The sequence below is a fragment of the Phlebotomus papatasi genome, chromosome 2 (assembly GCF_024763615.1).
Source record: "Phlebotomus papatasi isolate M1 chromosome 2, Ppap_2.1, whole genome shotgun sequence".
NCBI classification, from domain to species: domain Eukaryota; kingdom Metazoa; phylum Arthropoda; class Insecta; order Diptera; family Psychodidae; genus Phlebotomus; species Phlebotomus papatasi.
The window spans coordinates 96,077,154-96,090,353 of record NC_077223.1 but is presented as its reverse complement, the minus strand read 5'-3'; the positions used below and the strand labels follow the sequence as shown (position 1 = coordinate 96,090,353).

General features: G+C 34.2%; 2 protein-coding genes across 2 annotated transcripts; both read right to left on the bottom strand.

Moving 5' to 3' along the window:
- Window positions 1-386: 386 nt before the first annotated feature.
- LOC129802547 (sialin-like) lies at window positions 387-2,424 on the bottom strand. The gene is made up of 6 exons (XM_055848470.1): window positions 2,267-2,424; window positions 1,903-2,209; window positions 1,736-1,849; window positions 1,253-1,679; window positions 919-1,195; window positions 387-844 (listed from the first exon to the last, which is right to left on the bottom strand). The coding sequence occupies exons 1-6, from the start codon at window positions 2,335-2,337 to the stop codon at window positions 547-549; spliced, it is 1,494 nt and encodes a 497-aa protein (XP_055704445.1). The 5' UTR covers window positions 2,338-2,424; the 3' UTR covers window positions 387-546.
- A 3,223-nt stretch (window positions 2,425-5,647) lies between these two features.
- On the bottom strand, window positions 5,648-12,616 carry LOC129802545 (vesicular glutamate transporter 1-like). The gene is made up of 6 exons (XM_055848468.1): window positions 12,140-12,616; window positions 11,612-11,909; window positions 7,534-7,822; window positions 7,026-7,277; window positions 6,260-6,536; window positions 5,648-6,196 (listed from the first exon to the last, which is right to left on the bottom strand). The coding sequence occupies exons 1-6, from the start codon at window positions 12,217-12,219 to the stop codon at window positions 5,869-5,871; spliced, it is 1,524 nt and encodes a 507-aa protein (XP_055704443.1). The 5' UTR covers window positions 12,220-12,616; the 3' UTR covers window positions 5,648-5,868.
- Between the last annotated feature and the right edge of the window lie 584 nt (window positions 12,617-13,200).

Sequence of the window (13,200 nt, the reverse complement as noted above, 5' to 3'; positions counted from 1 at the left end):
TTGTGATGGTCCCAAAAACCGTGCTACACGAAAAATCTTCATTATCAAAGTTTGAGCATTATAAGGAAGTTTTTTGAAATCAAAAAGGTATTATTCATTCCCAGAGCTACTCCCAAATACAACATAATCTTACGTTCAAATATATTAAAATTTGTACCCGATCCTCGCTATAAATAAGATCTAGCGAAATTAAATTAAAATCCTTTCCGAATAGATTAAGACATCTAGTCAATAAAATCCACAAGTCCATATCTCTAACTGTTCTTCTTTAACAAGTGGTTCTACTTCATTGGTCATGACGATTAAAATCGGAGAGATATAGGATGAGCCTTGTAGTAGATACGAATTACAAAAAAAAAACAAAAAACAAAAAACAAAAACACACATTAGTAATCTAATTGACTTTATCGGAATGTGTCTAATTTTATCTCTGCAGTACTTCACATTTGATAACCATATCAATTTATGGAGTACTCAATTGCAGCTTAACATTATCACACTAAGTCATTGAGTCAACCTAATTAGTGTCGCACTTGATTTACAATATCACACGGTATTTTCTGGATTTTTCACACTAGTTTTCGATGAATCAATTGGTTGATTCAACGAAAATGTTTGAGCCCATGGTTGGAGTTCTCCTTTGCAAAAAATCCAATATATCGTACATCCAAACAGATAGATAGCTGCTGTTATATAGAAAACTATCTGCCATTCACTTTCACTTTTGTTGACTACAATAAATCCTGTAAGTAGGGGACTAACTATTCCTGGAATGGTAGCAAATGTGTTTGAAAAACCAAATATCACAGATGCATGATTAGGTGCCAGGTCCAGAGGATTCACCCTGAAAATGTTGAGAGTTTGATTTATGGATTCAAGGCTTAAGGATATGGGTTCAGTCGGTTTAGTATTCCTTACATATATCCACAAATGGCAAAGGCTCCGAGACCAACGGCTAAGCTTATGGAGACGACACTCCAAGCTGGGTGCAGAAGGTACGCAGCCAGCATCATGAAGATTGTTTGCCCTAGGAAGGCTGTACAATTGAAGTACCGTCGAACCTGTCTAGTGGTTAGGTATCCCTTAACTTGAGTCCAATCAGCCAGATATCCACCGACAGCCAACAAACAACTCATAGTAAGATATGGCACTCCCGAAAGGAAACCGCTTTCGCCAAGATCAAAGCCAAGAGAATCTACAACAAGATCCTAGTTACTAAACCTAATTCTTAATTTGATTAAGTACTAAATACCTTTCAGGAATGTTGGAAGCTGAGTCATAAGAGTGTAGAATCCCCAATTTTCGGCAAAATGTGATGAAACAATAGCCCAAACCGCAGTTGAAGTTAATATTGCCTTCCAAGGATGCTTTATCTTTTTCTTTTCACTAGAACCTACACTACGGATGATGTACAATTTCTCTTCTTCTGAGATGAACGGGTCAGCCTCAGGACTGGCTTTGATTATTATCAACCAAGCAATACACCAAGCACAGCCTACAGCTCCGAAGAAGTAGAATACACTCTCCCATCCCCAACTAACAGCCAAAACTCCTGACAGCGGTAGGGCTATCACCGTGCCAACGTAACTACCGGCAAAGGCGAAACTTGCCATTCGGGAACGTTCATAAATAGGAGCCCAGCGACTGAAGATAGCATGTATGCATGGGAATGTTACTCCCTAAAATAAGAATACTATGAGTTTGACAATCAGCGATTAATCATATTGAGACGTACTTCAAAAAGTCCCTCAATAATTCGTACAGCAACGAGCACATAGATATCAAGTCCAGCCGCCAGCGGTGTGAGAAGAGTCAGAAGAGCCGTGACCCCGATTCCCATCGCAAACAGCTGAGAAGAAGAGCAGGGTTAGGCATTGTTTGAAAAATTTAATGATAACTTACATAGTGCCCGCCAATTTTTGAAGCGATTATCCCTCCTATTACTGGAGTCCAGATATAGCCGTAGAAGAAGGAACTGAGAACGAGACCCTGCTGTTTGGAATCCCAGTCAAACTCTGCCTGCTCAACCACTGTTCCGTTCTCTAGGGTCACATTCTTCACTTCGGTCATCGCTACAATCCCAACACTTAAATTGACTCTCAGTGCGTATACATTGATAAATCCCAGGAATGCCATAAAAACCAAGATGTACCGTCTTTTTTGCCAAAATTTCCACGTCAACTCATCTTGTGGACCCGTATCCTCATGCCTTGATCATGAAATAATTGTCAGCAATGATCCAAATCTAAATCCAAAATCATCTTACCTATGCAAAGTGGCTGTTGAATTTAAATTAATGTTATCAGCACTGATCGTATCACTTTCTTCATTTCTCATTGTTCACAAATTACTCCTCCTCGATCCCAGGTATTTTAGATGTTCACACGAGCAATGCTGAGAACCAACTGATTCCCAATAATGAAAAAGCCATCATTCATAGAAGCCAGTTGGATGGTGTGTGTTAATATTTATTTTTGTTAAAGAATATTAAATAGTTAGTTATGTATTTGTGTTTTGACTCGTTTATGTGGTAAACCTAGCCGGTTCCAGTGGCGTTTGAGAGATTTCTAGAGGGCACAGATAAAAGAAAGCTATCTGGCGATAAAGTGTAGGAATTCAATGAGAAGTGGCACAATATTGATAAAGATTTCAGAAAAACAATATCTCATAAAATTCTTTGAGCATCCTCAGATTCTCCTGAACTAATCAAGCAGCGATAAATTGTTATTGACCACTATTTATTACTACTATCTAGTTAATTGTGTTTTAAACTCTTGTTTGTAAGAGCACTCTTATTTGTAAACTTACGCAGAAAGCACGTTTCGCGAATCGTGTTATCGTGCTATAGAACAAATCTTGACGATAGCACGATGACTATGAATCAGGGGTTCTTGGGTCGAGAAATATCAAGTCACATATTTTTGCTGTTTTAATCAGTTTTAAATTGTCCTAATAAATAAATATTTCCAAAGTAGTGCTAAAATAAAAGCATGACCAAAAACAAATCAAAATTACAAACAAATTAATTTTCAGGGGAACTTGGAAGAAAATGCGACAATACTAGTATTCTATTTCTTCATGATAGCTTAGAACAACTGACTGCTAAATCGTCCAAAAGGAAATAGGCTCTTCAAGTCATTTCTTGAAGAATGATTTTGTGGAACTTTTCAAAAATAGTGCGCATAATGCACAGGACTGGGACTATTTCTAATATTTTGATCCAAATTATTAAACCGGGTTAACCCTTTAACCCTTTAACGACGAGACACTTTTTACGGACTGAAAATCAACAATGAAAATTAAACTGAGAAACATAGGGTGGAATCACCAGTTCTCGCCAGTGCCCCACTTCTCGCCACTTACATTGAAATCGCTATTTTTCGCAATTTATGAAATAAATAAGTCGCAATTTTTTTGTATTGTTTCTGCTTCTACGCATAGAATCGAAAAATAATAATTATTCGTTTTGGATTCACGATTTTGATCACTTTTTAGAGCAATATTTTAAGCAAGTGCATCGAATCCAACATCTCTTATCAAATGTACTAAGTGTCGTCAAATTTTCATCAGGCCAAAAATACCTATTTGGGTAAATAATTTGTCTATTGAATATTTAATTGCACTTGTGGAATACATAAAATTTATATTTAGTCAATTAATATTTCATTTTATATTATTTTTGTATAAAAATGAGGCATGGCGAGAAGTGGTAATATTCTGGAATTGATTTTACCACCTGTCGCCATATCTTTTCAATAGGCGACGCTAACTTCACTTCGTACATTCTCAGTTGTCAAATCTGCATTGTTTACTTTCTGCAAAAGCCCCATAATTTGAGTTCTCAAATAAAAGTGAAGAAAAATCATTTAAAGAGAGTAATAATAAAGTGATCACAAGGAAAGAGAAATGGTGAATGTATTCTTTTCATAGCATTGCCTAAAATAACCGAGTGTGGTTCTTTTCAAGTGGGTGGCGAGAAGTGGTTACAAATTTTACAAAACTGGCGAAAAGTGGTAAAAAGTGGCGACGAAATGGTTATTTTTGCATTATTAATAAAAATCAGTTTTTTAAGTAGTCCAGCGTTATGTTCTAGGATTATTGTTTTCACGTATCTAGAGCCAATACATCTAAGTAACTTTGTGTCAAATTTGACTTATCTTGTAGCAAGGACTCAAAAGTTATGATTAAATGAATTTAATTTTTTCCTAAACATGGCGATAGCCGGTTATTCCACCCTAATCAATGATAAGTCTTACATCTAACCTTGAAAAGTTCAACAGAGTCTGATTCAGTGTATTTTGTGCTTCTATGAACGATAGGGACAAAAATAGCCTAAAAATTGAAGTAATTTTTCTGACAATACCAATGAATAGCAATTTTAGCTTTAATGAAAAATATTACGTATGAGTATTGTAGTTTTTATTGCCAAAAGGGTTTTGCTTAAAAAAAATTAGAAGTATAAAAAAATAAATAAAATCAATTATGAATTTGAGGATTTAAAAATTCGCCATCTTTGAGCTTAAATATTTACTACATAGCAAGTAGCTAGAGACTAGCAAAAAAGTTCTAGATTCCTTCAAACCTTTTATACTTTACAATTATGTACAGACATAAGAAAAAAATAACTTTTGGTAGTTAGGAAAAATTATTTTCTTTATGGGACACCGGTGTTCCAATCGTCCTTAAAGGGTTAACGACGAGACAGTTTTCGCTGACCGAAAATCAGCAATAAAAATGAAACATATAAACAATATCAGTAAAAGGTCTTATATCTAACCCTAGAAAATCTAACAGAGTCTGATACGGTGTATTTTTTTTTTTAATATATTATGAGCGATAGAGGCAGAAATAGTCTAAAAATTTAAGTAATTTTTCTGGCAATACTAATGAATGATACTTTTTACTCTAAAGAAAAATGTTATGTTTGAGTATTGTAGTTTCCTTTTCCAAAACGGTTTTACTTAAAAAAATGGAAGTATATATAATTCTTTATTAGCGTCCATTTTGGACGTTATAAAAAATTGGAAGTATAAAAAAATAATTAAAATCAATTTTTATTATGAGAATTTAAAAATTCGTCATTGTTGACCTTAATTTTTAATGTAGAGCAAATAGCTTGAAACTTGCAAAAAATATCATAGATTCCTTCAATCTTCTACTTTGCAATTACGTAAAACATTAGAAAAAAAAACTTTATATAGTCAGGATAAATAATTTTCTTTATGGGACACCAATGTTCCAATCGTCCTTAAAGTGTTAAACGCTAGAATTGAAGAACATCTTATGAATGGCATGGGGAAATATCCCCCTAAATACTTTTAGAGCTGATTTAACCATTGGAAACTTTATGACTAGAGTTATGCCCTTGTATCTCCGTAACTGCGAATGAGTGACTACAATGTACCTCACTTTATTTGCAAAAAATCAATTGTAAAATGGCCTGTAGAAAACTAATTTTAATTACTCAAAATTCCTTAGCAGCTGACATTTAATAAAAACCTAACGTACTTACTAACATTTACTGTACAACAGTCATAAAATTTAATCGTAAATTATTTTTCAAGGTTCTTCCTAACTAAGAAATCTTTTTCTCCATTTTCTTCTCTATTAGTCTTCTCATAAAACAAAAAAAAAAATAAAAAAAAAATAGAAATAAACTTTTGTACTTTATTTTTAATATTTGATTACAACTTAGTTTTAAATAATGAATTTGCAAATACTAAGTATTGCAAGGTATAGTTCAGATTTTTTATGGAAATTTGGGGATTATCCCCTACATAACTTCATATCATGAGACAATAGTCTGCTCTGAATTATGAGAAAATAACACCAACATCAGTCTCAATTGTTCTTCTATTTCCTCTCATTTCAAGCGTGATTCACTTCAACACTTCCGTTTTTTGTTACTGTCTCATTTGCATCCTCCTTGGATGATTGATTTTCCACGTGGGACAATTTATGGGTCTGCTGTGCCCATGGCTGCAGTTCACCCTTGGCCAGTAGCCAATACAGAACACATCCCGTGGCAAAGACTCCACTCGTGATGAAGAAAACTATTCGCCACTGTTCTTTAGTCTTATCAGTGACGATATATCCCGTGAGTAGGGGACTAACGATACCCGGAACGGTGCCCATTGTGTTCGAGAAGCCCAAAATTACTGATGCGTGATTTGGCGCTAAATCAAGGGGATTCGCTCTGGAAATCAAGAAAGAATCAATAATTGAATACAATTCCCACGACGAATTTAGTTGCACTCACAAAAATCCGGACATAGTGAGGGCACTGAGCCCAACAGCAATCACAATACAAGCCACAACGCCATTAGGGTTCACCAGATAAGCCGTGAGCATTAAGAAGGCTATCTGGATGACAAAACCGAAACAGATGAAGTACCTCCTTACTTGGCGAGTCCTGAGGATTTGCCTTTCCTGGAGAGTATCGGCTGCATAACCGGATAGTCCCATAAGGCAAATCATCATTAGATAGGGCAGGGCAGCTAGAAATCCGGTAGATCCCAGATCAAAGTTTAGAGTGTCTGAAGTAGAAGTAAACAATAAAAAAGACTTCAGTTTCTTATCAACAATAAGCTCTATAAAAAAATATTTCGAAATACTTTAAACTTCTTGAAAAGTTATAGGTAGTTACTTCCGCTTGTAAGATAAGAAGAGATAAAACTGGACATAGGGGAAGATAGGGTAACTCAGAATGTCTCTTTTAAGATTTTGAGATTTTATCACTGTTTCAGGTCCTTAAAGAGAAAAGAGAAACCACAAAGAAGTACAAGACGATGCATTCGAGAGTACTTCTTCGTTTTTTTTTCCTTTTACTACCTAAAACTGTTACGAAATTTCAGTGTTCCAAATTACCCCATCTTACCCTAAGCTCATTTTGTAATAAATTACTCATATTTTTAAAAAATAAAATATAGCCAATAGCTATTAAAAAAATTGTTATGAAATCGAAATAATTGATTCTCTATAGAAATGCGCAATAATACTTAGTTTTTAAGTATTCAGAATCTAACCTCTAAGGAACGTAGGTAATTGAGTTAGGTAAGTATAAGCTCCCCAAGTTTCTGCAAAGTTTGCTGCAACAATTGCCCAAACTCCGGTAGATGTAACAATAGATTTCCAAGGATGATGGATTTTTTGACTGGCCAGATCTCCAATACTGCTCTGGATGTACCTCTTCTCATTCTCAGAAATGTAAGGGTCTCGCCCAGGACTAGCTTTAACGATCAATAGCCACGCTAAGCACCACAAACAGCCTATAGCTCCTAGAAAATCATGCCAGAGTTTTATTGAGAACTTTATTAAACATTTTCAAGAATAAAAAAAATTGTGCAACAAAAAATTGCAACTAATTTATTGAGTTCTTTGAAGTAATGCTCTGATTTTTTTATTATCTCGAAAATCTCTCGAGTAATCTGTTTACTCATTATCATCAACAAATCAAATACAATTGAACTGAATTGAGTTGTTTGCAAATTTTGCAATTAAAATAAATAGTGAAATTGTGAAGAAATAACTCACCTGAGACGTAGAAGACACTTTCCCAACCCCAGTATTGTGCAAGGAGTCCAGACAGGGGCATTGCAATCACGGTTCCAGCATAGCTTCCTGCATAAGCTATACTGGACATCCGGGATCTCTCATAGACTGGAGCCCAACGAGCCCAAATTGCGTGAATACACGGATAAGTAACCCCTTCGAATATGCCCTCAATTACACGAATGGCCACCATCACGTAAATGCTGGCATTAGCTGCAACGGGCGTGAGAAGAGTGAGGAAGGCTGTCATGCCAATTCCGGCTCCAAACACCTGCAATTACCGCAAAAAGCATCATCATATCATTTCACTAAAGACTTTTACTTTATTTCTTTTGCGTGTAAGATTCCATCATCATTACAGTGATGCGCAAATTTGTACCACATTGCACTTTTTTCAATTCTTATTTAAATATGATTCTATCAATCCGATCTTGAATGATTACAAAAGACACAGAAATGTTATTGGATAGACTTTAATATAGGTAGAGAATATGAGTTTGTTCTCTCTCGATCCTAGCAGATAAACGCGATAAAAAGTTCTTTTGCGTCGACCGACTGTCTATCGTTAGCTCTTTTGTAGATAGATAACGTAAAGCGATATAGACAATAGTCATATGAATTTCAACATATGTCTTACTATATAAGCCACAGCAAAAGAGGTCTAAAGTATTTACATTTCCCTTGAAATAGCTCAATCTTGCTCAGAGCGATTTATATTTTGAGCTTCAGACCTATGGTTTAGCTTTTATTCAAAATTTATTAATAAAGTTATATCCGAAATTTTGTCATTTAAAAGGTATTCAAACAATATCTGCCTTTAACATTAAGCCATTTTAAAATTAAATAACTTTTCTCTGTATGTCGACTATGTGCCGTTCAATACCAGTTAATAGGGAGTTCGGTTCGGTTTACGTTCTTTCATTCATTTTTTTTTTTTGGTAAATATGTGAATCCTAGATGAGACATTGAGGCTATTTACACCGCCGCATTGGATTGGAATTGAATTGTTCCAAAATCGGATTTCGGATAATTAAGTCTTAATCTAAGGCTGCAATCTAAACGATTTCATTGAGATCATTTAGATTGTCGTATTAAATTTTGACTGAATTGTCTAAAAAACCGATTTTGGGACAATTCAATCTCAATCCAATGCGACGGTGTAAATAGCCTCATTCTTCAGGTTCTAAATACAATTTAAAAATTAATATTTTACTATATATTGAATTAATTAGTTTTGAGGGGTTTCGTTTTACTCATATCAAAAATCTAGGAGAACAAAGATCAAGGAAATAAATCGACTTATATAGCTTGTGAAGAAGGTTTTCCTTCCTTTGCCTCTGGAGGTTGGTCACCAACGAAGACGGTGGTGGACGCAATAGAAAGAAAAGCAATTACCGTTTGTGTATATTGTTGCAGTTTTTAAAAATTTTCGATGAATAAAGTATCAATCTATAGTAGACTCTCTCTCAATCGGGAATATGGGGCAAAATGTCATCCGGTTTAGCGATAGAATTGAGCGTCAAAGCCTTTGTAAATTCCACAAAAAGCACTCAATTATAAATAATCACGATAAAATAGGAAGAACTACAACGAATTTGAGCGAATTATTTTCATAATTAAACATGAAAATTGTCAACAAAATTTGTCGCCCGATTGAAAAAGAGCCGATTGAGTGAGAGTCTACTGTATCTAAATAAATCTAATATTGGGATCACTATACTTTTTACTAATTCTCGTACGTTAACTGTAAGAAAAAATTGAAGAACGTAAGTCAGCTCAAATTCTCCCTTGACTTGTATTAGGTTTTAAATCTCTTCTGTTGAGAAATTAAAGAAATTAAGCTGTTCGAATAGGTTTAAGATCAGAAAATCTTTCAAGAATGAATAGAACAAGATGTTCCATCACGTCACTAAATATTGACATGTTTACGAAATTTAAATTGTTGTAAATGTTCTAAATTAGGCACAGTTTACAGCATAAGTGGATTCCAAATTTTATAGGATGTATTGTTGAAATAAATAAAAAAATTAAAAAAAAGATATCATCTCAATTGTCTTTTTTTGGCTGTAACCAAAATTCATTAGGCCTTACTGGAGCTCCAAAGTTAAATAGCAAAAGTAACTCCTAGTTACTCAAATATCTACCCGTCTAATGCTAATATTTTTTTTTGCAAAATGGAAATCTTAATCTAGGGGAGACTGGGGCAAAAAGTCACAAATCGAAAATTTTAAAATTCAATATCTTCCTAGATAAATAAGATAGCGGCTTAAAATTTTTTCCATAGATAGCCTCCATAGGTCTTCTTCAATGTCGTAAGTTTGTTAGAATTTGAACAAGAAATTTTTAGCCCTATTTTTGAAATATATTCCGTGCAGAATATATCAATTATTAGCTACTTATTTTAAATTTGATGCTCTGGTGAATATTTCCCAAATTATCCGGATATTCTTTGAATACAAATCCGCTATCCGTTTGAGTATTTTCCAATGATCCTTTTCTCCAGAAATCCTTTTACTAAAAATGACCACTTGGGGTAAAAAGTAACAAACCTATGGAGCAAAAGTAACAAAAACCGAAACAATTTCTGATGTCCCACGGTGAAAAGAAACGTCAATGTCATGTATCGCCGCTTTTTATTTGCATTGGTGAAACGATTTGCAGTCTTTTGTTTGTTTTTTTTGTAAAAAAGCTTAAAATGCGCTTTTCTCGCATTTCTCGCTTTTCTCCCTTTTCTCGCAGAATAAATTTCCTATGAAAATATGTCGTAAAGTTGAAGACGGCTGAATTTAAAAAAAAATTTAAATGATAGTTTCAGAAAATATAGTTAAAATTTTACACTTTTATGTTCCCAAGAAGTAAATTTATTTTATTATGTTGAAGAAAGTGGAAATATGTGTGATTAGAAGGAATCACATCTACAAATACGCTGTAGGAAGCTTATAATGGAATAAATCCAAGCTAAACCATTTTAAAAACCGTAATTTATACTCTGATTTGACTAAACCTTTTCGATAAATCAGTATGTTAGATTTTACTAATTTTAATACAAAAATTGTGAAGGAAACGTATGACACGCAATTCACTTATGCAATTTGTTTTCAGATGGAAAATTCTAAACAGAACTAATTAAGGTATAGAGTAAAAGTGCGCCAAATTTCGGCATAGTTGCATGCAAACGTTAAAGTCTCAAGTTTGAAAAATCTAATATTTTAAAGACAAATTGATTTTTTTTATTCCTTCTTCTGAAAGAGTTTTGCTTGGAACCTTGTAAAGAGTTTACCGTCTTCATTTACTCTAAAATCATTCTTAATACATTTTAAAACGAATAAAAATATAGACATAGCTTTGGTGTCCTATTTCGGCCACCTTCATTCTCATAGTTCCTTGCCCTTCGGGAATTCTTCCAATATCTTTTTCACGTCATCTAATTTGTCAAAGTTACATTCTTTGTTATTCTTTTTCATTGTATAATTTCTAGAGTATGTAAAAACTAAAAATTCATGGAAATTCGAGGAACAAAAAAGGGCCAAAATTGCAAGCTGGCCGGAATTTGGCACACTTACTCTAAATAGTTTTTATAAAAAATAACAATTCAAAAAAAATCATGTTTACATATTACGTGAAAATGCCCCAACCTTCTCTAGTTTGATAGAAAATTGATATAAAATAATTTTCTCCAATTGGATTTTAGATTTAAAACCAGAACTTCAAATTCGGAAGAAATTTACATATGGTTTGAAGATCAAGATCGCGAAATTCCAAGTTTCTTCGTCGTTTTGTTTTATTTAAATTCACGTGTCGGAGATTGTAGACTTGAAATTTATAATTTTTAAAGTCACGTTTGGTTACCTTGGGCAACAGGAACACTTTTGTATCAAACCATATCTTAATGGGGCAGGTGATTAGGTCGCCAGAGATAATGATTGAATATTTGAGAAATTTATTTGATTATGCAATAATTAGATACAAAATTATACGAACGCAACGATCGCAGTGATTAAGTGAGGTTTGCGTGCGATCTTTTTAGTGAAATTGAGGAATTTACAAATAATAAACTCACATAGTGTCCTCCAAACTTTGAACCAAGATACCCGCCAAGAAGCTGGGTCCAGATGTAGCCATAGAAGAAGGAGGAGAGGATTAGCCCTTGCTGCTTAGAGTCCCAGTCAAAGTGCTGATCCTCAATGATTGTTCCATTTTCGAGAGTTACATTGAACTTCTCAGTCATTGCCACTATTGCTACACTGAGATTCACCCTCAAACCGTAGACATTGAAGAAACCCAGGAAGGCCATAAGGACCACGATGTATCGCCTGGTCTTCCAAAACTTCCATGTGACGTCACTCTCGACATTGTCTCTGTGTAAAATTTCGTATAAAGAGTTTGTATATTGTTTCGCCCTAATTGCACTTCCAGGTGAAACACTTTCTGCCTCATCTCTCAGCTTGAGAGCAGAAGAGAGGGAAATAATGAAATGATCGTGGCCTCAAAGTGGCATTGAGTAAGTACACCTTTTTTCTCTTTTTTTGAAAAATTCGTTATCATTGAAATGATAGGTATGGCAATAAATGCTTCTAATCTTGATCACCTGTTGACAGTGTCTGTTGATTGAGAATTCACCAATTGGGCTGTGGATTTCTGAATTTCAGCAACTTGATCTTCCTTCATTATCTAGCACTTCGTCACGTGAATCCAGGTAAATCCCGTGGGCAGTTTTATGCCGAAGAGATGATGGTCTGCGCAGCAGCAATCAAAACACCTCATTCAGCAGTGAAAACACTATAAATCTAAACATTTAGCACAAAAAAAATTATTATTTCTATCAAACTAATAGATGAGATTGTTAATTGTTCGAAAGCTGTACTGCTTCTCACAACGGTCGAGAATGAACTGAGGAGAGGTTTTGATAAAAGTGGCAGAAAGACTCTCCATTCGTGAGTTTTATTTCCATGCACATTATATACGAGCACAAAACAATTTACGAAAGTATTTATGAGTTAATATACCACCAATTGAGATTAACGACAAATGATCGTACGACTTCAATTCGGATAACGCACATTTTTATTGTTACTTAATTATCACCGTCTGAATGTGAACAAAACCAATGGGGAAATGTTTTTATTTACAAATTTATAATGTAAACAATAAAATTCTTTTGTGATTTTAATTTGAAAAGAACGAAGATTGCGTTAAAGTGGAGTTATGAGGGGTTCGTAAGAACCTTAGGTTGCTATCTCTAACCGTTTGGCTTCTAAATTCTATTAAGAAGGGAAGTATAAAGACAGTAATTGTAAAACAGTCTTCAGACTAGAGGTTTAACTCATTTCCTGAAAGTCATAAAAACCTAAATAGCAACTATTAGTTTTTAAATCTAATGGATAATCTGCTTTTAATATTATCTAGGTACTCCTATATTAAAATTTGACAAAAAATATTGTCTAATAAGAATTTAGAGAGTCTAGGCCATGAGACTAAGCGTTATATCTGAAGCTCATATAAAGCGATCTTCAGACTGAAGGTATAGTCCAGTTCCCAAAGTTCTCAAAGTTCTAAATAGCGAGTAATTTCATTGCTTTTTGAGAGCCTAATAAGTCATTCATCTTTAATAATCCAATCCTAAGTTAAAGTTTTCCTAATCATCGTGAT